The sequence below is a fragment of the Hyla sarda genome, chromosome 2 (assembly GCF_029499605.1).
Source record: "Hyla sarda isolate aHylSar1 chromosome 2, aHylSar1.hap1, whole genome shotgun sequence".
NCBI classification, from domain to species: Eukaryota; Metazoa; Chordata; class Amphibia; order Anura; family Hylidae; genus Hyla; species Hyla sarda.
In genome coordinates, this window is record NC_079190.1 from 253391051 (window position 1) to 253415121 (window position 24071).

Genomic DNA, 24071 nt, shown 5'->3' on the forward strand with positions numbered 1-24071 from the left:
CAGGCTGCTGCTGATGGAGCTGGTACTGCTCCTGCCACCCCTCCCAAGCAGCCATCGCAGTTGAAGGTGAGTGCCGAGGGCCCCCCTGCGAGAGGATGGACGGTGGTGCACATAGGCATCGGCCAACTGACTACATAGGATGTCTCTGTAGTAGGTCAGTTTGCCCTCCCTCTCAGTGGGTGTAAAAAAGGTTCCCATTTTGTGCCGGTAGCGAGGGTCCAATAAGGGGGAGAGCCAGAAGTCATCCCACTGCCGAATGGTGACAATTAAGCATCACTACGCAAGCAAGTGAGAATGAATTGTGCCATTTGTGCAAGTGACCTGGAGGAACTCCCTGCCTCCATCTCCACTGCATACTGCCACGGTGTGTCTGAATCCTCTGTCTTGCCTTCCACATAACCCTCTAGCTCCTCTGGCTGCTCCTGCTCCTCCTCTCCTGTCAGATGACTACAAAAACTGCCCATTTCACGAAACCTAAACTGTGCTCCACTGTGCCCCTCCCAGCACGTTTTTTAGTAAATGAAGCAGTGGAAGGACGTAGTTCATCCCGTAATCCTGGTGATTGACTAATAATGTGGCTTCCTCAAAGGGCCTGAGCAAACGGCAGGTGTCACGAATCAGCTGCCACTGGTATTATGGTCTCTTTGACATGGCTTCACCGATGGATTGCTGATGGAGTGACTGACTCGAAGTAGGAACAGTAGGAGGAGCATCTGGAGTGACAGAAGATGGGTATGACAGACAGCTCCGTTTGGCTGAGGTGGTGGAGCCTTGGCTGACTGAAACTGGGAGCGGTGTGCCACTATGTGATGCAGCAGGCTGGACCACCACATCGGAGCCACGGTTCTCCCAGGCTGCTTTATGGTGAAGCTGCATATGTTGACACAGGGCCGTGGTGCCAACATTGGGACCCCGGCCACGCTTCATCTTCTGCCGATACATCTTGCATGTGGCCAGGTTAACATCCTCCGGATGCTTGATGAAAAACTGCCACATTGCTGAGTAGCTGATTTTCCCACCAACAGTCCACACTGATGGACTGCTACTGCCGCCGAGTCCAGGAACCCCTGTCCCACTACCTCCTGGGCAGGTAGGCTGCCACGAAACGGGTGGTCTACCCCGGGCACATTTGGCTCCAGACTTTCCACTTCTGCCACTATGCTGACTGCCAACCATGCTACCACCTTGCTGGATCAGCTGCTGCCTCACGGGCAACCTGCAACCCTCTTCTCCTGAAGATGATAAAGCCCCTTCTGCACCCGGCTCCCTAATGCGATCGGCTTCATCATCATCGAGTTGTGTCTGCACGTCACTGATGTCCTCCTCAGGTTCCTCAACAGTGCCTGCTTCAGGAGCCTGAACGCTCGCAACACCATCTCCCATGCCACTCTCCTCATCACTACTTGTCCGCCTACTCCATTTCTTGACTGGGCAGTAGCTGCTGACTTTCTTCTAGTAGATATATCGTCCTCACTAAATAGTGGAGCTGAACCCACAGCATAAGATACTTCTGTGGGGGAGGGAACAGCATAGGACATAGGCAATGGGAGGACAGGGACTGCTCCCGGGCCATGCCAACTGAGGGTTGTGTCTGGGGAACCCACTGACTGTTGACTGGGGGTGAGAAATGTCACTTGTGATGAAGTGGATGACCGTGTTAACAAATCGATGATGGCAGATGGCAGTGTAATTATCAGACACTTTCCCGTTCACTTGCTTTTAAAACTATCAACATAAATATGTATAAAATGTAAAAGTAAAAATAGCTACTAGGTGGCTTTGTTCTTTTCCCTGCCACAATTAATACAGTGAGTTTGGTCTCCTCCCGTTCTGACAGGAGACCAAACTCAGGAAGTGCTTCTCACTGCACTGAGCTTGATTGACAGCTGCACAGAGCCTCACTGAAAGCTGCAAAGAGCCTAATTGAAGCATGCATAGAGCCTCACTGAAAGATGCACAGAACTTGACGTCTTCTAGAGATCACTGAATCGAATAAGACGAATCCGAATTCGTTCCGAATTTCATAAAAAATTGTGATTCGTAACAAATCCAAATATCGCCGTGATTCGTTTTAACAAATCACTTCATGGACTCCATTATCTGCAGGCTGGGGGCTAAAATGGCAGATCCACTAGTGAGGACATGGGGCAAGGAATCCTGGGAAGGTGGGACAGACGGATGACCCTGAATCACATGGTGGCATGCAGCCTATCAGCAGCCAGCCAACCCCTGTCATGTCACAGCCCTATATAATTGGGAGCCATTGCTGCAGCCAGGCATTTAAGCGTTTTTCTGCAGAGAGAGAGCAGTGTGTGCCACAGAAAAAAAAGCTTTACAGCAGCGATTCACCACAAACCCAAATCACTGCAAAAACAGTGACAGGGGGGAGAGAGAGAGAAAAAGAGAGAGAGAGAGAGAGAGAGAGAGAAAGAGAGAGAAAGAGAATGTAAACTTTTGGGTGTACTACACAGTGACTTTGTGCTGGTGCACTGGGGTGTACTACAACTCTAAAGATAATAGGGGCCAGTTAGGGTGAGCACTAAAAGCCATAGTCACCAACTTTTAGTGCCTAATAATACTGTACTGGGCTTTACTATGTAGCGACTCTGTACTAGTGCACTGGGGTGTACTACAACTCTGAAGCTAATATGGGCCAGTTATGGTGAGCACTAAAAGTCATAGTCACCAGCTTTTAGTGCCTAATACAGGTTGTAAGCATAGTGGAGAGTATTGTCCTCTTCTCTTAAGTGTAACCTGTACGTACATAGGTGGTGTACGATTTTTTTTCCTGTTAAACTCATTTGGGCCAGTTACTCTGAAAGGCCAGGCAAAACTACACACCTGCTTTTATAGCCTAATAGAGTTGTAAGCGTAGTGGAGCGTATTGTCCTCCTCTCATAAATGTAAACTGTACGTACATAGGTGGTGTACGTTTTTTCCCCAGTTAAACTCATTTGGGCCAGGTACTCTGAAAGGCCAGCCAAACCTACAAACCTCGCTTTGTAGCCTAATACAGTTGTAAGCGTAGTGGAGCGTATTGTCCTCCTCTCATAAGTGTAACCTGTATATACATAGGTGGTGTATGATTTTTTTCTTGTTAAACTCATTTTGGCCAGTTATGCTGAAAGGCCAGCCAAACCTACAAACCTAGTTTTGTAGCCTAATATAGTTGTAAGCATAGTGGAGCGTATTATCCCCTCATAAGTGTGTAATATATACGCACTCAGCTGGTGTATAAGTATGTCAGGCAGAGAAGTGCCAGGATGCGCACAGAGGAGTGGCAGAGGCTTAAATTCATCAGGCACAGGCAGAGGTTGTAGCAGAATAGGGGTGGGTGGCAGCAGGAGTCGCAGCGAGAGGCCTCAGCTACCGTTATCAGCTAGTGGTCGTGTCTCAACCAGCAACCCATCTGCCGTCATTGATTGGTTAACACGGTCATCCACTTCATCCCAAGTGACATCTGACACCCCCACTCATCAGTCGGTGGGTTCCTCAGACACAACCCTCAGTTGGCATGACCCGGTAGCAGTCCCTTTTCTCCAATTTCCTCTGTCCTATGCTGTTCCTTTCTCCACAGAAGTATCGTATGCTGTGGGTTCAGCTCCACTATTTAGTGAGGACAATCTACTAGAGGACAGTCAGCAGCTTCTACCAAGCCAAGATTTGGAGGAGACATCTGCCGCTTCCTCCGCTAGGTGGGCAAGTAGTGATGAGGAGAGTAGTGTGGGAGGTGGTGATCAGGCGTTCAGGCTCCTGTACCAGACTCTGTTGAGGAACCTGAGGAGGACATCAGTGACGTGCAGACACAACTCGATGAAGATGAAGCTGATCGCACTTGGGAGCCGGGTGCAGAAGGGGCTTCATCATCATCAGGAGAAGAATGTTGCAGGTTGCCCGTGAGGCAGCAGCTGAGCCAGCAAGGTGCTAGCATGGTTGGGAGTCAGCATGGTGGCAGCAGTGGGTAGTCTGGAGCCAAAAGTGCCTGGGGTATACCACCTGCTTTCCGTCAGCCTACCTTCCCGGGAGGTAGTGGAACAAGGGTTCCTGGAGTAGGTGGCAGTAGCAGTCAGTCAGTGCGTACAGTTGGGGGGAAAATCAGCTAATCAACGGTGTGGCAGTTTTTCATCAAGCAACCAAAGGATGTTAACATGGCCACATGCAAGATGTGTCGGCAGAAGATGAAGTGTGGCCAGGGTCCCAATGTTGGCACCACGGCCCTGTGTCAACATATGCAGCTTCACCATAAAGCAGCCTGGGAGAACCGTGGCTCCGATGTAGTGGTCCAGCCTGCTGCATCACATAGCACACCGCTCCCAGTTTCAGTCAGCCAAGGCTCCACCACCTCAGCCGAAGGGAGCTGTCTGTCATACCCATCTTCTGTCAGTCCAGATTCTCCTGCTCCTCCTACTTCGAGTCAGTCATTCCGGCAGCAATCCATCAACAAAGCGTGTCCAAAAGACAGCAGTATGCGCCCACTCATCCAACGGCGCAGAAACTGACTGTGCTCCTGTCCAAGTTGCTGGTGCTGTAGTCCCTCCCTTTTCAAGTGGACACTCAGTCATGAGCATGGGGTGTGCTGAGAGGCAGGGGCTAGGACAGGCGGTAGCCGGCCTCCCGTTGGACCACCAGCTCGATTTTAAGATACAATTACGAGCTTTTTCACTGCAGCAACTTATACGCTGCAGCAATTATACAATATTGGAGCTGGAATCACTGCGGCTGCTGGCACCAGACTTGCCCTCCATTAGGTCCACAAAAAAGGATTTAAAGTTTGCTCATTCCAATTACCAGGCTTTGTCATTGTGCCACTCTGTGGCAGTGATTCCAGTAGGGATGCCTGTAATCTGCAGGTCATACTGAAAAACATTATTATTTCACTAACACAGCACACTCCCTATGCGTGTTACAACAAGGCAAAGTGTTCTACATCTCTATTGAGGCTCTCTGTAGCCCATAAATAGCTGTTTTTAATAGCGATTCACCGCAAATAAATTCGGATGGAACCAAATTTTTTGAGAAATTCGGCAAATCGGCTGAATTGAATTTTTCAAAATTTCGCTCATCTCTAATGTCTTCTATTCATCACAGAACTGCAACCATGTGAGGGCAGAAGTGGTCTCCCAGCAGGCTTCAGTGATGTCATGTCTTCTGGGAAACACCCACTTTCTCCTGCTGTGAGATTGCACTATGTGAGCAAGAAGAAAGCTATGATATAGAGCTTTTTAAAGCTCTGAATTTTTTTAAGGGTGAGAGGAGAGTTAGGAGTAGTTAGGGAACATAGCCTGAGTTTTTTTAAGAAAAGTTTATTTGGTGACAGGTACACTTTAAATTTGGGTTGATTTTAGCCTCTCTGCATTTATTTGCTGACTTTAGAATGGTGTCAAACCCAAAACATTGCCTACCCTTGTCTGTTATTATGGAGGTGTCAATAAAGTTCCTATAATTACATAATTTAATCCCTTGAGGGTTGTTTCTACTTTCCAACTATAATATCTGACAAGCTGTCAGTGAAGTAAAATGACTGCACTCCCTAACAGCTTTAGTTCACAGTCCGTATTCCATAGTTTTTCCACAGTTGAAGAACTGGCAGGTATATAAGACCAATTAGTCCACCTTTGGTAAACCATGATCCACGGCCAGCTGGACTCCACTGTCAGAAGATATCCATTTAACAGAGGCTCAGATTCACTTAGATCGGGAGTCCTGCTGACTCCTTCCACTGTACTATTTATAATTGGCTTTCATTACTTCGGAGGCGGATGGCATCTGAGGCTCTTTTTACTTGCCAGCAGGAAGCCCTACTTCAGCTCAAGATTAAGGAAAGGGGATGCCCGCTAACATTAAATACCCTTGTCTTGCTTTGCTGCTAGTCACCTATCTTGATCATATGTAGTGGCAGTCGACATTTCTTATGAAGGTGAAGAGCATGAAGGAGCTTAATAATTGCCCGTGTAACATATTGTAACCTGAGTTGCATCAGTCTGTGAGCCACCTACTGCTTTAGTCCTTGGCCCCACACTGACTAAACAGTTGGCACATCATACTTTGTAGATGTATTCAGGACAGTGTCCTGTCGCTATGTGCCATTATGTGTCTACTATGTGGCTCCAGTGCCCAGGTACAGTTACTATCTCTGCACTCCTTATAGCTACAACCCTGACAGCTCTCTTGCTTCTAAAGACAAAACATTGTAGTTGGTGATGAGGGAGACCATTCTTCTTTTATTACAAACAATGGGATCATCTTATTGCCCACATTGCTTCCACTTTAAAAGATGCATATTATGAAATATTTATCATGTAAATCCTTCTATATAATAGTTACAATGGCTTTAAAGGATGAGCAGAATTTTCTAAATATCTAGTGATGTAAACATCAGGTTTTTGTCTTTTTGCTATACCATTGTAATATCATGCAGTCAGTGTTTATCAAGGTCGGTGTGTCAAGTGCCTGTTGATATGGTCCCTGTTATTTGATATTCAAAATACCAATGTGGTGAGAGTGTTAGAAGGGCAGATGTTGTTAACCCTTAGGCAGGGGGTATTAACCCTTATTGTTCGTGACGCCAGGGCGTGGTTATCCTCTACACCACCCAAGGTTTGGCCACTGGTTCCTGGGCCAGACGCAGAGCAAATAATCACTCCGATGCAAGTTTACGGAACAACAGCACTTTACTGAGGCAGACAGATGATAAAGTCTTTACAGCTCAGTTCAGGCCCAAGGAGATGCACAGTGAACTTTAGGGAGCTTATTGGCTCACTGGGACTTGTAGTGGACTTGGACTGAATGATGCAACCCACGCTGACTTGAGTAATTGACTCTTGACTATGTTGACTAGACTTCTCCCCTGTATTTGTGCTTACCAGGCTTTGACTTTCACCTGCAGGGGTTACTGGTGGTGGATGCATGGCTGCGTGACTAGGCCTTGGTCTCCTTCAGGAACACCAGACAACTCTCAGGTCTTCACTCAAGCTGTACCTAAGCTAAACAACTGCTCAGAACTGAACTAAGCTGACTCCTCCCAGGTATATAAGGGAGCAATTTGGAGAAGTCCCATTGGTCACCAACAAGTCACCTGTTCACTTGTACCTTCCTTGGTAACAGAGATCTTAACAACAATATTTAAAGGCATGAGTACCTCAAAAGAGTAACCAGCACATAACATAAGACATTATTAACACTTTAGAGTCTGTAGGAGGGATGTGGTCCCAGGGGAACACTGAAAGGGAATCCGCCACACAGGACGGACAGGTGCACAGGAGGACAACTCCTGTACTGGGCCACCACAAACTCCCCCTCTTAAAAGAAGCCATCCTTGGCATATAGTCCTGGAGGGCGGATGAGATGAAGTGACCACCGGGGGCCACGCAACAACAGTAGCAAAGACAGTTCCTGGGGCATTGTGCAAATGTCCTTCACAGGGCTGGTAACAGGGACAGAGTTCATGTGGCATTTGTAATAAACGTCCCTACATGCTCAAACAAACGGGAAATGAACAGGATCTGATAAATGGAAAATTTGTAGTTTGTGTAGGATTTTTGTGATCTTGTAACTGCATTTGGGTGAATCGGGCAGCCTGAGGCTTTCAACCCTGATGCCTGTGCTAACAGGGCCCATCGGCATGTCTACTACTTTCCCCCTTAACAGTATATATACAATAGCTTTGCCACAACTTGTACAGTAGGAAAAACAATAAATGAACATATGTCTTTATCCCAGATATTTATCCTCACATATCAGGGTGCTTCCTGGGCTGAGACATATAGCGGGGACCACGGGACTGTGCCCCCTTCAAGGGACTGACTCTGTTGTTCCATGACACCTTGGATAACTCAGAATCAGTGATGGTGGGGCTCACTGTTACCACCATCTTAACCGCAGCAGCTTGCGCCACTGGGGGACAACATGTTGGAGCCTGTTGGGCCCCGGCCAAACCTCCTCCTCAGCAGGAGTAGGCTGAGGCCCTTTGGATGGTGCACGTTGGGTAGGCCAAACCTCCTCAATGCTAGGAGTAGGCCTGAGCACATCTGTAGGCTTCTTTATTGTTCCTGGATGGTACTTGGGTGCCATGACGGGCACCTCGGGCAGGAACTCCTCCTCCATTATTTGACCCTTGACTTGTGGAGGCAGTAGACCAAAGGGATCTAACTCCCAATCCTCTGAGGGAAAGTAGACAAAGGGGTGCAGTGTGGGGTTCTTAGGTCGAGTCTCAGCTGCCGTCTATTCTCCTCGTGCACTGCAGACTGGGGTGCTCCCCGCTCTCTTGACTGCTCGCCTGTTGACTAGGACGGTGCCCCCATGATAGCAGTCCATCAAGGTGCCAAACCCCCGGACTCTGTAAACTTGACTACCATGGCTCTCCTGCTCTGGGGTGGTCCAACATTCAAATGTACAGGCACTCCAAGTGCTTGGTGTCTGACTGCAGGGCCTGTCGCAGCTCGTAGGGCAGTACATTTGGGCTGTACTCCCGTCTCCTCTGCACCCTCATCTCCTCCACGATCGCAGCTATCTGGGCCTCCTGCCTGGCCCTCTCTGACACTGCTGCTGGTATAGGGGGATGCTCTTTTCCGGGCAGAGGGAGTAGGTACTGATGCATGTACTGGATGAGTTGAGGCTCATCACCGAATACCCACTCTGGAAGGACGTACGGTAGACTTTTGGGTCTGGGGGGGTGGACTCTGGGCTAGACTGACTGGAGGGGGGTAGAGAATGCGGCTTTCGCCGATGTACTCACATCAGACAAGCGCTTCTCAACATAGGAGTACTCACATCATTTCACAAGCGCCTCTCAACATAGAAGTTTCACAGACAAAGTCCCGTACAATTTCGGGTGCAACTTCTTTCACACGGACGTGCAAATTTTATATAGACACAGTTCAGACTGGGGGGGTATTTTCAAATAAGGCGCACATCCGTATCCTGTTCGTAGGACTCCAAAAGTTGTGGTGAGGGTGTTGGAAGGGCAGATATTGTTAACCCTTAGGGTAGATGGTATTAACCCTTAGGGTTTGTAATGCCAGGGCATGGTTATCCGCTACACCACCCGAGGTATGGCCACTGGTTCCTGGGCCAGGCGCAGGGCAAATAATCACTGCCGTTGCAAGGTTACGGAACAACGGCACTTTACTGATGCAGACAGATATTAAAAGGGTTCTCCGGTGCTTAGACATCTTATCCCCTATCCAAAGGATAGAAGATAAGATGCCTGATCGTGGGAGTCCTGCTGCTGGGGACTCCCGTGATCTTGCACGCGGCACCCCGTTTGTAATCAGTCCCCGGAGCGTGTGATGTCACTCCTCTGCCCCGTGTGACATATTGATCCGCCCCTCAATGCAAGCCTATGGGAGGGGGCGTGATAGCTGCCACGCCCCCTCCCATAGACTTGCATTGAGGGATGGAGAGTGAGGTCACACGAGGGCGGTGGCGTGACCTCACCCGCCGCCGACCCCGTGATCGACAGTAATCAGACCCGGAGCGAACACGCTCCGGGAACTGATTACAAACGGGGTGCTGCGGGCAAGATCCTGGGGGTCCCCAGCGGCGGGACTCCCGCGATCAGGTATCTTATCCCATATCTTTTGGATAGGGGATAAGATGTCTAAGCACCGGAGAACCCCTTTAACCCCTTAAGGACTCAGGTTTTTTCCGTTTTTGTACTTTAGTTTTTTCCTCCTTACCTTTTAAAAATCATAACCCTTTCAATTTTCCACCTAAAAATCCATATTATGGCTTATTTTTTGCGTCGCCAATTCTACTTTGCAGTGACATTAGTCATTTTACCCAAAAATGCACGGCGGAACGGAAAAAAAAATCATTGTGCGACAAAATCGAAGAAAAAATGCCATTTTGTAACTTTTGGGGGCTTCCGTTTCTACGCAGTGCATATTTCGGTAAAAATTATACCTTATCATTATTCTGTAGGTCCATACGGTTAAAATGATACCCTACTTATATAGGTTTGATTTTGTCGCACTTCTGGAAAAAATCATAACTACATGCAGGTAAATTTATACGTTTAAAAATGTCATCTTCTGACCCCTATAACTTTTTTATTTTTCCACGTACAGGGCGGTATGAGAACTCATTTTTTGCGCCGTGATCTGAAGTTTTTATCGGTATGATTTTTGTTTTGATCTGACTTTTTGATCACTTTTTATTCATTTTTTAATGGTATAAAAAGTGACCAAAATACGCTTTTTTGGACTTTGGAATTTTTTTGCGCGTACACCATTGACCGGTTTGATTAATGATATATTTTTATAGTTCGGACATTTACGCACGCGGCGATACCACATATGTTTATTTTTTTTTTTTTTACACTGTTTTTTTTTATGGGAAAAGGTGGGTGATTCAAACTTTTATTAGGGAAGGGGTTAAATGACCTTTATTAACACTTTTTTTTTAACTTTCTTTTTGCAGTGTTATAGGTCCCATAGGGACCTATAACACTGCATACACTGATCTTCTACACAGGTCACAGGCGTGTATTAACACGCCTGTGATCAGTGTTATCGGCGCTTGACTGCTCCTGCCTGGATCTCAGGCACGGAGCAGTCATTCGCCGATCGGACACCGAGGAGGCAGGTAAGGGCCCTCCCGGTGTCCTGCAAGCTGTTCGGGACGCCGCGATTTCACCGCGGCGGTCCCGAACAGCCCGACTGAGCAGCCGGGTCACTTTCACTTTAGATGCGGCGGTCAGATTTGACCGCCGCTTCTAAAGGGATAATACCGCACATCGCCGCGATCGGCGATGTGTGGTATTAGCCGCGGGTCCCGGCCGTTGATGAGCGCCGGGACCGACGCGATATGATGCGGGATCGCGCCGCTTCATATCGCGGGAGCCGGCGCAGGACGTAAATATACGTCCTACGTCGTTAAGGGGTTAAAGTCTTTACAGCTCAGTTCAGGTCCAAGGAGATGCTCAGTGTACTTTAGGGAGCTTGTTGGCTCGCTGGGACTTGTAGTGGACTTGGACTGAATGATGCAACCGACGCTGATTTGAGTAATTGACACTTGACTATCTTGACTAGACTTCTCCCCTGTATTTGTGTGTATCAAGCTTTGACTTTCACATGCAGGAGTTACTGGTGGTGGATGCATGGCTGCGTGACTAGGCCTTGGTCTCCTTCAGGAACACCAGACAACTCTCAGGTCTTCACTCAAGCTGTACCTAAGCTAAACAACTGCTCAGAACTGAACTAAGCTGACTCCTCCCAGGTATATAAGATAGCAATTTAGGGATGTCCCATTGGTCACCAACAAGTCACCTGTTCACTTGCACCTTCCTTGGTAACAGAGGTCTTAACAACAATATTTAAAGGCACAAGTACCTCAAAAAAGTAACCAGCATATAACATAAGACATTATTAACACTTTAGAGTCTGTAGGAGGGATGTGGACCCAGGGGAACACTGAAAGGGAATCAGCACACAGGACGGGCAGGTGTACAGGAGGACAACTCCTGTACTGGGCCACCGTACCAACACAAATTCCAATTCCCTTCAGGTTTGGAGACCCATCCGGGACTAAGACCCCCAACTAGGGTCACCCTTTAAAAGGGTGACCCTAGTTGGGGGTCTTAGTCCCGGATGGGTCTCCGACCCTGAAGGGAATTGGAATTTGTGAATTAAATACCCTAGGTACCCTATGGGGGACTTTTGTGTATATGAGACCGTACCAACACAGCAGAGGTTCCTTCATTTTTCTGGCCTTCAGTATGTCTGAATTATCTGCTTGTTTCCAGAAAGTAAACCAATTTTGTCAGAGTTTTGTCTGCTCTGTGTCTGATTTCTTCATTTTAGCTTTTTCTCTTGCAAATGTTCTGTAGGAGTCCCAGCAGCTTATTTGTAGGTGTCTGGAAGGTGACATGCCGTGATGTATGTATCATTGCAAAGGCGAGCATTCTCTGCTAACCAACAACGTTATTTGCTGCTTGAGGCTGGCTCTTAACTGTATTTTTTAGCCTTGCTGTAGATCATTATCTCTGTAGGTTTATGCCACTCGGCACAAATGTTTGATGCCAAGAGAACAGTAATAGGATGTCAAGCCATAGTACACATTTTGTTTTACTTATGTCTTTTCAGCGCTGTATATATATGAAGCAAAATAGATCTATGCAGAAGCTGGTTATTAAAGATACTAAGTAATACGGATCATGAAGCATCTTCATCCCGGTTCATCGGGCGAATGTAGATTGGAATAAAATGAAAAAAATCATTCTTTTGTTCTGTAGCAGACACCGAATTGCGCAGTTATGCATTTTACTATTGCTGGTTGCCTACTGCTAGGTTTTTGGATGTTCATTGTTTATATAGGTTTCTATTTTGGATTTGATTTGCAAATTATCCTGGTATTCTACGCTGACAGTGGTATTTGTCCTATATTTTTTGTAAACATACAATAAGGATGCTTTTATGAATTCCACCAGATTTTTTTTCTTTTTCTTTTCAGTACTTTTTATTAGGTTAGATACAACAGTACCAAAACAAGATATGCATAAAGAATGAAGTTTACATGTTGTATGGTTTTAGCCAATAGGAATGCTGATCCGTTTGTCAGTATAAGGGTGGTTTCACACCACGTTTTTTACTTACGGTTCCCGTATACGGCTGGGAGGAGGGGGGGTGGGGCTTAATCGTGGCACCCACGCTCAGCTGTATAGGGGAACCGTATTTAATGCATGTCTATGAGCCGACCGGAGTGAACCGCAGCCTCCGGCCGGCTGCGTTTTCGGCCGTATGCAGTTTCCCGACCGCAGGCAAAAACGTGGTCGACCGCGTTTTTGCCTATGGTCGGGAAACCGTATATGGCCGAAAACGCAGTCGACCGGAGGCTGCGGTTCTCTCCAGTCGGCTCATAGACATGCATTAAATACAGTTCCCCTATACGGCTGAGTGCGGGCACCGCGATTATGCCAGCCCCCGCCTCCCAGCCGTATACGGGAACCGTAAGTACAAAACCTGGTGTGAAACCACCCTTACAATGTCAAAGTGATTATCATGAGCTTTTCATAAATAAAGTTTATGAGCAGGTTGTCACTTCTCCAAAGATGAAGCACCTCTGCTCCAAGGATGGGTGAGTAGCCAGTCCCCATTCTGGAGTTTGCGGGGGCCCCAGTGGTTGAATCCCCCGCGTTCAGACATTTATCCTCTACTCACAGCTATTGGATGCTAGCTAGTTGATTTTTTGTTATATGGATTTTTTATTGGATGCTCTATTGGTGATGATTTTGATGTGGTTTGTTGTGGCTTGTCCCCTTAACATCTTATCCTCTAGCCAAAGATCCCAGCAGCCAGACCACCCCCCGCTCCGCGCAAACTCCTTGCCGGCACCGCAGCATTGTGAGCACAGAAGCTTTGAACTTCTGTGTTTTTGACGTCATGCCACACCCCCTCTATTCATGTCTATGAACAGCTAGTACAGTAACCCCCCGACCTGCGATGGCCCCGACATATGATAAAATCGACATACGATGGCCTCTCAGAGGCCATCGCATGTCGATGTCAGCATCGACATACGATGCTTTTATATGTCGGGGCCATCGCATTAACTGCTATCCGACAGCGCAAAATGCTTAAGCTGCTGTCGGATAGCAGTTTAAGCATCCCGGGCAGGTTCGCCTACCTATTCCCGCTGCTCCGGGTCCACTTTGCGATCCTCCGGCGTCTTCTGCATCTTCTCCAGGGTCCGGGCCTCGCTTTCTGGCGTCGTTATTACGTCACTATGCACGCCGCACCGGCGCAGCAGCGTAATAACGTCACCAGAAAGCGAGGCCCGGACCCTGCAGAAGATGTGGAAGAAGCCGGAGGATCGCGAAGAAGACACTGGAGCAGCGGGACAGCATCGGGAGCCCCTTGGACAGCATTGGGAGCGGTGAGGACCTGGTCCGGAGTGGCGGGGACAGGTGAGTACAGCTTCCTATACTTTACATTGCACGGATCCCTCAACATACGATGGATTCGACAAACGATGGGTCGTTTGGAACGAATTACCATCATATGTTGAGGGACCACTGTACATAGCAATCATGCCTCCTCCCATGGACGTGAATGGAGGGGGGGGGTGATGGCTGTGGTCGCTCATCATCCGGCAATGAGTGAAGTTTGCTGCATGCACCAGATGACTGGGGTGCCGTGCCGGAGATTGTGGGGGCCCCAATGGCCGGAACCCCCCCCCCACGATCAGACATCTTATCCTCTATTCTTTGAACAGGGGATAAGATGTCTTGCCGAAGAGTATCCCTTTAACTACCGAAGGGAATACTGTACCAAAAGGACATATAAAGTCTGCAACCAAAGTTTTTAAGTTCGGTATTTGCTTCTGTGAAAAAAAAAAAAACATCCCTGTTTGAAGTCAAACTGCAGCAAAAATTTGTGTCTATTTGCATGTTTATTTTTCACTAGTGCAGGTACAGCTACAGATGAGGTTGCCACAAAAATGAAAAAAAAAAAAAAAAAGACACTTACTATCCCCATCCCCTGCCATGTCCATCCTGATGGTGCCCAGTCTCAGCTGAGCAGTGTTTCCTGCTTTTGTCTTCACACACAGAAAGTGTCTGCTCACCCAATAACTGTCCAATATGGATCATTAGGGGGGATCAGGGCAGTTATTACAATTTTTTTTTATTATTAATTTATTTTTGGTGAGAGAGAGCACAACCCTTTGGTGAGAGAGAGCACAAGTTTCACAAACATTTCACTGTAGTTATTAGTATGCAAAGCTAAATAATTTAAAATCTTACCATAATGTGATACTACTGAGGTAGACCAAGGGTGAAACAAAGTAACTGGAGCAGTATTCATTTTGGCTGATATTACTTTTCAATTATGCATTTTTTTAATATTTATTTTGTTAGTTGCAATGTGGTTCAGTGTAAATAAACACATAAAAAATGGGCTCATACATAGGGGCTTTAAAAGAAACCTCCACAAAACTCTGTATTTGGCATGTATATTTATGATGTATTTACATTATTTTGAAGCCCCATTCTAGAAATCTATATTTCTTTATTTATCTATAGAAAATATTATTTGTGGTTATCCTAGAAAATTAAACATAAAAAACTCCTTTAAATCCTATTTAATATTAGAAACTTAATCTGATAATACAGTTAAACATAGAGTTAAGGTGAGCATGTCTTACTACAGAAACTCTAGTTTAAACCTAGCTGTAGTTGGATGTTTAGTTTAGGGGTAAGTACACTGTTATTTATGAGCTTCACATAACTCCAGTGATAATACTATAGGACATCCATACAATCCATACAATGCACTAATTCTAATAACAAACCAGGACTCTTGATGTAAGCATTTTTATGTCTATGAATAAATCTATGGACACAAGCTATGATTTATTACCATGACTTAAGTCATTATAATTCATGATTGAATAGATACCATTTATAGAATTACGACTGTCAGCAACTGTGTGACTGGGACACATATCTCAGCTCAAGCGCACTTCATTGCACTAAATCAGATGGCTTCAATGGTGTAAAATAACATGACCATGATGTAGTTAAGACAGAAGAACAATAGTAATGACCAGGAGCAATGTAGGAGTATTTTATTACTGCATATTATTATATTTTTAAATTGTTGTTAAAGAAGTACATATCGCAAAAGTATTAATTCCCTAACAGTAGTACTTTTTCCATAGGATGTTTTTGCATAAGCCTTTCCTTTAGACAAGATAGATTTTCCATAATGAAACATGGCAACCAAAGGAGTATAAACTGTTTCTTGTAATTGTAGTGACTCATTAAATAAGACCATATTAGGGATACTAAATCCTCCTCAAACCTCAACCAAGGTGTCACATTGAAGTAAGGATTAGTGCAGATCTGAGCTTGTTCCAAGCAACTGTCCCTGTCTATTTGAATGATCTACACCAGGGGTCTCAATCTCCTGGCCCACGGAACGAAATTTTGCGGCCTGGGGGCCGGGCAGTTGATTTCTTTAGGCATTTAGCCCTGCTTCGGGCAAGCAGCGCTAAATGCCGGAAGACTTCACACACATCGACACACACGGCTACTGTACCTATTTGTCCCTGCTGCAGCCTATAATGAGCCTTCCTGGAGGGAAGTGCCCGATTGGTGACGTCATCGCATTGGCAGTGCAGGATGCCGGGACACTGACGTCCTACGCATGTGATGGCATCACCTAACGCACGCATCCCCACAAAGAAGGCTCATTTTAGGCTGCAGCAGGGAGATGTAAGTACTGTAGCTGTGAAACTTAACTTGTCTAATAAGGGAGGACCTGCTTATCACCAGGGGCTAACCTATCTTCTTAGGGGGCATAATTGTTTAAATAGGAGCCCTACCTGCTAGGTGTATTATCTATCTGGGGGCCTGTACACCTATTGGGAACCCCTACCTGATCATCAGGTAGGGCTCCACAGTAGGAGACAGGCCCCCAGATAGATGTTACCATCATCAGTAATGGGGATCATATCTATCTGGGGCCTCTATACCTATTTGGGAGCCCTACCTGATGGGAGTCATATCTATCTGCGTGCCTGTGTACCTCCTGGGGAGGCCTACCAGATGGGGGTCATATTTATATGGGGGCCTATGTACCTACTGGTTAGCCCTACTAGATGGGGGTCATATCTATATGGGGGCCTGTGTACCTACTGGGGAGCCCTATCTGATGGGGGGGTAAAATCTATCTGGGGGCCTGTCTGGGTCATGATGGGGGCATTATATGTGAGGGGCGCATGATGGGGGCATTATATGTGAGGGGCACATGAGGGAGGTATTATATGTGAGGGGCGCATGATGGGGGCATTATATGTGAAGGGCGCATGATGGAGGCATTATATGTGAGGTGTGCATGATGGGGCATTATATGTGAGGGGCGCATGATGGGGGCATTACATGTGAAGGGCACATGATGGGGGCATGATATGTGAGGGGCGCAAGATGGGGCATTATATGTGAGGGGCGCATGATGGGGGCATTATATGTGAGGGGCACATAATGGCGGCATTATATGGGAGGGAAGCATGCGGCCCAGCCTCACCCAGCCTCTACCTCCAGTGGCTCCCAGATAATTTGAGTTTGAGATCCCTGATCTACACTAAATGGGGGCCCCAAACTGGGCAATGGTCTCTACACTGGACTAAGTGCAAGAAGGTGTCAGAGAAAGGGCAGACAAACCAGGTTATCAACACACAGGCAGATAAAGTACAAAAATGGCAAAGGGTTAACTAGTAATGAGGCAGAGAGTTAATGCTTAAAGGCCTGCCCAGTACAGAATCAGAGTCAAGCATGCAAAGGATAGTCCAGGAGGGTAGCATTGTACAAATTCTGCAGGTAATAAAATTGTCAAAATAGAAGGAAAGGGTCAGGAAATTTTAAGTCAAAATAAATGCAGCAGCTGCCCAAATAAAATACCTCACACTCAGGAGGTGAATGCTGTGGCCGAAGCTTATTGGCCTGGCGCCTCTACCTCCCAATTGGTCAGTAGGGTTTTCAGCATTAACATGTGCAGCTCTGTACTGAACAGAACTGGCCACCATAGAGATTCCAGGACACTTCCAGCGGCACCCTGCAGGGACCGTATGTGGTGTTGAAGCAACACAAAGGCTTAGTGAACTGCTACTTTATATACCTGTGTTGGATGCTTCAGTAATAAGGGGGCTCGTATGCTGCTGTAGGCCCCTGTGTAACTCTAATTTTATACAGTAAGAAGTGAAAGACTACATAATTTGTTCAGGATCTTTAACTTTCAGAAACATTTTGAAACTTTAGAAATGTTGCATAGAGGTAACAAATAACTATTTGTCATGGATAACTATGCCTATTTGGGGACTGGGTGTTCCCCTTGATGGCTTTGCATCCAAATTGACACTGGTGCTTGCCTGAATCCATTGTCTTTGTATCTAGTTTTAAACAGATACAAACTAGAAGCAACAAGAAAAAATATGGCATATAGGCATACGTATACATTAAATGGTGCAAATACATACTTTAAGTGTGCTGCTACACCGTGTCCATATATGCTGCAGAGCCCTGTGTGAACCTAAACCATGCACAAGTAGTTTCCCTATTATCTTCTGCCTCTTAATACAGCCTCTTTAGCCTCACTTACCACCATCATTTTATTTTTCCTTCATTTTTTTATAAAGTTTTTGCTATGTTATTTAACTTAGATTTTCCTTAAGCTGTTTCAGTATTTATTTATGTATCAGATTTTCATGCTCATTGCACATTCCACCTTTCCTTGGCTTTGCGTCATTGTATTACATAAATCATTATTGGCTTTGTTCTCTTGTTTTTTTTGTAACTTATGCATTAAAACCTATTAAAGTCTAAAAATCTGGAAAAACTATTTATGAGAATTAGGTGATGTCTATTAATTCCGCTCAAATATAAAATACAATATTGCTCAGCTCCAAACATAATGTACAAAAAATATTTTCTAGTTACATAAATTTTAAAGTATCCAAAGAGTATGCAAAGTAAACATTTAAAGAAGTACTTTCTTCTCATGAAGTGATGGCATATTGCTAGTATATACCATCCATTCATTATTAGCGATTAAGGGTGGCAACACCTGAAACGCATTACATGACTTCCTTTGGTCTTACCTGAACTGTGATGTCTGGGTATACTTTATAAAGCATTGAGATTGCATGTAGTGTTGAGCGGCATAGGCCATATTCGAATTCGCGAATATTCGCGAATATATGGACGAATATTCGTCATATTCGCGAATATTCGCATATTCGTAATATTCTCGTTTTATTTTTGCATATGCGAATATTCGCGTATGCGAAAATTAGCATATGCGAAAATTGGCATATGCAAAAATTATCATAGACGAAAATTCGCATATGTGAAAAGTAGCATATGCAAATTTTCGTATATGCGAAAATTCGCACACCGGTCTCACACAGTAGTATTAGAGCCTTCTTACACCACATAAGCTGGAAGCAGAGAGGGATGATCACTGTGATGTGTACTGTGAAAAAAATAAAAATAAAAAAAAATAAAAAAAACGAATATTCGTAATTACGAATATATAGCGCTATATTCGCGAATATTCGCGAATTCGCGAATATGCGACATTCGCGAATAAAATTCGAATTGCGAATATTCGCGAGCAACACTAATTGCATGCTTCTGTGCTGGATTATCCATGTCCCAGCCATTGACCATGCATAGAATTGCACTTTAATAGGCCTGGCTGTGGCAGTGCACAGTTCCGACATTGCTGCAGCTCCTTCATTCTTGGGACCGGCAGGTGCCCCAAAGGATTGGCCCCCACTAATCATAAAGTGATGGCCTATCCTTATGATAAACCATCACTTTACAAATGAGAAATAACAGTTTCATGACCGTTTGGGCTATCTAGCAGCTTTGGTATGGTCTGGCTCTGGTTTGGTTGTCACCTACCCCCTGTACATGATCCTTCTCGATAAATATTAGTTGATTGCAGTGGCAGATCAATATGGCCTCATGGCCTACCAGAGCTTCTGTTATGGTGTAAGGCAATCCTGGAGAAGACATCCAGAGAAAGCAGCAGGAGAAAACAGAGAAAGTGAAGCGACTGTCAAGTATTACAAGGTAATCCATTATGCCACAACCACCAGAGTCCAAAAACGTGTTGTAAAATGGTGCACTATATAGTAAGATACCACTGATTGGGCCCCACTTATGACAAGTACTAAACCCTTTAAAGTTTTTTACCGAACCCAGGGCAACTTTAGAGTTGTGATCTTGTCACATGTTACATGTCAAAATGTGACCAAAATGTTACATGCAATCTATCTATTTTGTAGTTGAAAGGCAACATGTCTGCAACCAGAGACACTTCACAGAAAAGTGCTAATGAATAACCATTGTTGCATAGCCTGCACCATATTCTTTAAGGGGTACTCCGCCCCTAGACATGTTATCCCCTATCCAAAGAATAGGGAATAACATGTCTGATCACGAGGAGTCCGGCCGCGAGCACTTTGTAATCCGATGCACGGAGCAAACTCCGCACCATGCCGGATGACGAGCGACCACTGCCATCACGCCCCCTCCATTCATATCTATGGGAGGGCTGTGTACTAGCCATAACACTCCCTTCCATAGATATGAATAGAGGAGGCATGACATGACGTCATGAAGATAGAAGCCCCTTCCCCCTTTGGATAGGGGATAAATGTCTAGGGAGAGAGTACCCCTTTAACAGGGGTACAACTTCAGGAGAGACGGTGCTGCGACAACTTCTAGCACACCATGGAGCAGTCCACCAGTCTAAACAACTGTCCTCAAATGTTCCTTATTACCTTATGTTTTAAATTAAGAGCTAAAATAGAATAGTCATGCAAAAAAGGAAGACGGGCCTAAGTGCCAAATACACACAGAAAGGCATTGTGGCCCTAGGTTTTGTCTACGTGCTCCAAATTATCTTTAGAGTCCTTGTGACACAAGGTTTTTCCTCATAGGCATAGTAAATAATTACAGCTTGGGCTGGAAAGGTTTATGCAGTTTGCTTTGCTTTTTGCCTCAGTATTATGTGCGCTAGGATCTTGTCTTGTAACTCTGATAAATAGGAGCAATATTGTGAGGGGAGTGCAACGTTGTCTTGACACGTATAGCCTGCAGAGAGACATTAATTCATGTTTGTAATGTAACCAGACACATGCTGATTGTGAGTCTCCTAGAGGTAAATGTAGCTCATGAAACACTGGAATGACACTAAGAAATAATTGCTTCTAATTTTAAGGAAACTGTTAAGACAGAGACTAAGTTGTTATAATGTGCAACATAATCTTTTTAACTTGTCATTTAGGGTTCAATCTGATCAGGAGATTTTCTCTCCAGAAAATGAGTTCTATAAAGAAGATTCGGAACCTCAAAGGACCTCTGATCATGCGACTTGGAGGAGCTCGCCTTGTGGAACAGACAGCGTGAGTCCAATTTTTAGACAGAACTAATATTTTATTGTCCCATGCCCACACTCTTAGTAATATGTCTTCTTGGGGGTTTAATAGTAGTAGTCTATGTGGATTGTAATGCTGTCCAAGGCAACAGTTTGAAGTGGTCTTAATCAAATGCCACCTCTAGTACCCAGGTGTGACATAGCTACTGTTTCGATTGACAGTCCTAAAGTGTACACCCGGAAGGCAGCTATTTGAACGTCTCATAAAAACCCTTCCTAATCCTGGAAAGAGAGCCTCGGGTGCAGTATCAGCCTGGGCACCTATCCAACTCATTACGCAACAGAGAACTGCAAGCTTTTATTATTTTTTTAATCTTGGCAGTTTTCCCGGATGGCTTTGGATGGATGAACCACAGTTCGAAGGAGCCTAGAGCCTAAAAATACTGCCTACAAATACTGTTTTCCAATTAGAGTAAATATACATATTGGTTTTTGTGAGAACATTGTGAAAATTGTACAGACCATTATGTTTTCCCAAAATATTCCATATGATCATCATAATCCATCATATGTACTTTGTAAGTGAATTATTGTGATTAATGTACAAAGAAAATATTGTACCCAACTGTATACGACTGTGTTGCTGTTTTAATTTTTGGAAATTTAAGGCCCTGAAATAAATGAAAGACCAAGTAGATATTAATTCAACGATTTGCTGGCAATGTCCTTGTTACAGTGTGCGCTATGGTCCCCGTTCCTAGACCGGAGCGCTCACATCCTCTGTCCCGGCCCGCAGCGTCCCTGCGCATCCTGGTCAGACACGCTGACCGGAAGCGCAGAGTTATTCCCGACGGGGATGCAGTTAGCGTGGCGGGAGGTCCCAGCTCACGCGCCGCATCCCGATACTGTCCCCTACCTTCTGCGGCTCCTTGTCGCTCCTCTGTTCCCCGGCACCCGCGGCCCCGCTCTCTAGGGTGCGCGCGCGCAGGCTTCATGAAATTTAAAGGGCCATCGCACAATTGATTGGTGCCTGGTCCAAAGTTATCTATAAATGTTCCCTGCCCCTTCCTGTCCTTGCTGAATCTTCGTGCCTTGTGCCAAGAGAAAGCGTTCTGTGTTATAAAGTGTTTCCCTGCCTGTTGCCGACCCTTGCCCGTGACCACCGCCTCTGAATCCGTGCTGCCTGCCTAGACCTGTTGCTAGTGACTACTGCTTCTGATCCTGTGCCGCATGCCCTGACCTTTGCTACGTCTGACTACGCTTCTGCCTGTTCCTCCTGCACCGCGCTTATCTCAGCATCCAGAGGAGTTGAGTCGATACCTGGTGGAGCGCTACCTTAGATTCCGTTCCCCGAGTACGGCCCACGCCATCACTCCTCTGGTCCAGTGGATCCACCTCCAGTCACCTGTCCGGACCGTTACAGTAAGATCCGGCCATGGATCCCGCTGAGGTACCTCTTCCTAGCCTTGCGGATCTCACTACCGTAGTGGCTCAACAGACGCAGCAGATTGCCCAGCAAGGTCAACAGCTGGCCCAGTTGACCGCCATGGTGCAGCAGCTCCTGCCTGACCAGCAACAGCCGTCACCTCCGCCTATGCCGGCTGCTCCACCACAGCCAGCAGCTGTCTCTTCTTCCAGAATCCGCTTGTCCTTGGACTGACAAGGATGGCAGAGATCCGAAGCAGTGTCGTGGGTTCCTGTCGCAGTGCTCACTCCACTTTGAATTAATGGCCGACCAATTTCCGTCTGAATGTGCCAAGGTGGCCTTCATTCTCAGTCTGTTAACCGGGAAGGCTCTGGCCTGGGCTACACCTTTGTGGGACCGCTCTGATCCAGCCACTACCTCCGTCCAGAATTTTTGCCAGGAGTTCCGCAGTGTATTCGAGGAACCTGTCCGGGTGTCCTCTGCAGAGACTGCTTTGCTGAACCTGACCAAAGGAGGCTCTACCGTGGGTGATTACGACATCCAATTCCGCACTCTTGCCTCCGAGTTGAATTGGAATGATGATGCTCTATGTGCCACATTTAAGAAGGGATTATGCAGTGAAATTAAGGACGTCCTGGCGGCACGTAAGATGCCATCTACCCTTAGTGAGTTTATACTGCTGGCCACTAGGATTGACAAAGGTTTCCTGGAGAGAAAAGAGGAACTTCTGCGTGAAAAAGGAGAAAGAAAGCTCGTCCAAGACGCTATCCTCAGCTGGCTCGAGTTTTTCAGTGTCCACCGCAACCCTTCTCTGGGGCTCCCGCCGTGGAAGCCATGCAGGTGGATTGGTCTCGCTTGACCACTCAAGAACGGAGTCGTCAAAGAAATGAGAATCTGTGTCTGTACTGCGCCTGTACCGAGCACTTTCTTAGAGACTGTCCTCTCCGTCCTCCTCGTTCGGTAAATGCACGCACCTAGTGAATGTGGGAGAGGCGTTGCTAGGTGTGGATTCCTCCTCTCCACGTCTTACATTATCTGTACAGCTCACAGTGCATCCAAGTCTACCTTCACTGCTACCGCCTTCTTGGATTCAGGATCTGCCGGCAATTTCATCCACGCCTCTCTGATTGACAAGTTTCAGATTCCTGTGCACCGTCTGCCCAAGCCCTTCTTCATCTCTACAGTTAATGGTGAGAGACTTACTACTACAGTGCAGTACCGCACTTCACCATTACAGATGGACATTGGTATTCTGCATACTGAGAGATTGGAATTCTTGGTCCTTCCTTTTTGCTCCTCAGAACTTCTCCTGGGTCTGCCCTGGCTACAACGCCATAGCCCCGTCCTGGATTGGTCCTCCGGAAAGATCCAGAGTTGGGGTTCCTCTTGCTTTGGCCACTGTCTCCGGTCTGCTCCTGTTAAGCATGACCCCTTAGCTCCTCCGCCACCTGTTCTTCCTGAGCCCTACCACAGCTACGCAGATGTCTTTTGCAAGAAGCAAGCCGAGGTTCTTCCTCCTCATAGACCCTATGATTGTCCAATCGACTTGCTGCCAGGTACTACACCCCCTCGGGGTAGAATCTACCCACTCTCTCAACCAGAGACTCTCGCCATGTCAGACTACATTCATGAACACTTGCAGAGAGGTTTCATAAGGAAGTCTACCTCTCCCGCTGGAGCCGTTTTTTTCTTTGTTGCTAAAAAGGACGGTTCCCTTCGTTCGTGCATTCATTACAGAGGCCTAAACAAGATCACCATTAAGA

The 24071-nt window shown here is 46.2% G+C and overlaps 1 protein-coding gene across 1 annotated transcript in view; it reads left to right on the forward strand.

The window, feature by feature from the left end:
• The window catches only part of COL16A1 (collagen type XVI alpha 1 chain), a 220089-nt gene that overhangs the window by 17294 nt on the left and 178724 nt on the right, over positions 1-24071 (forward strand). Inside the window, exon 4 of the mRNA XM_056556974.1 lies at positions 20793-20910. Within this exon, the coding sequence (XP_056412949.1) occupies positions 20793-20910 (118 nt within the window). The remainder of the gene's footprint in view (positions 1-20792; positions 20911-24071) is intronic.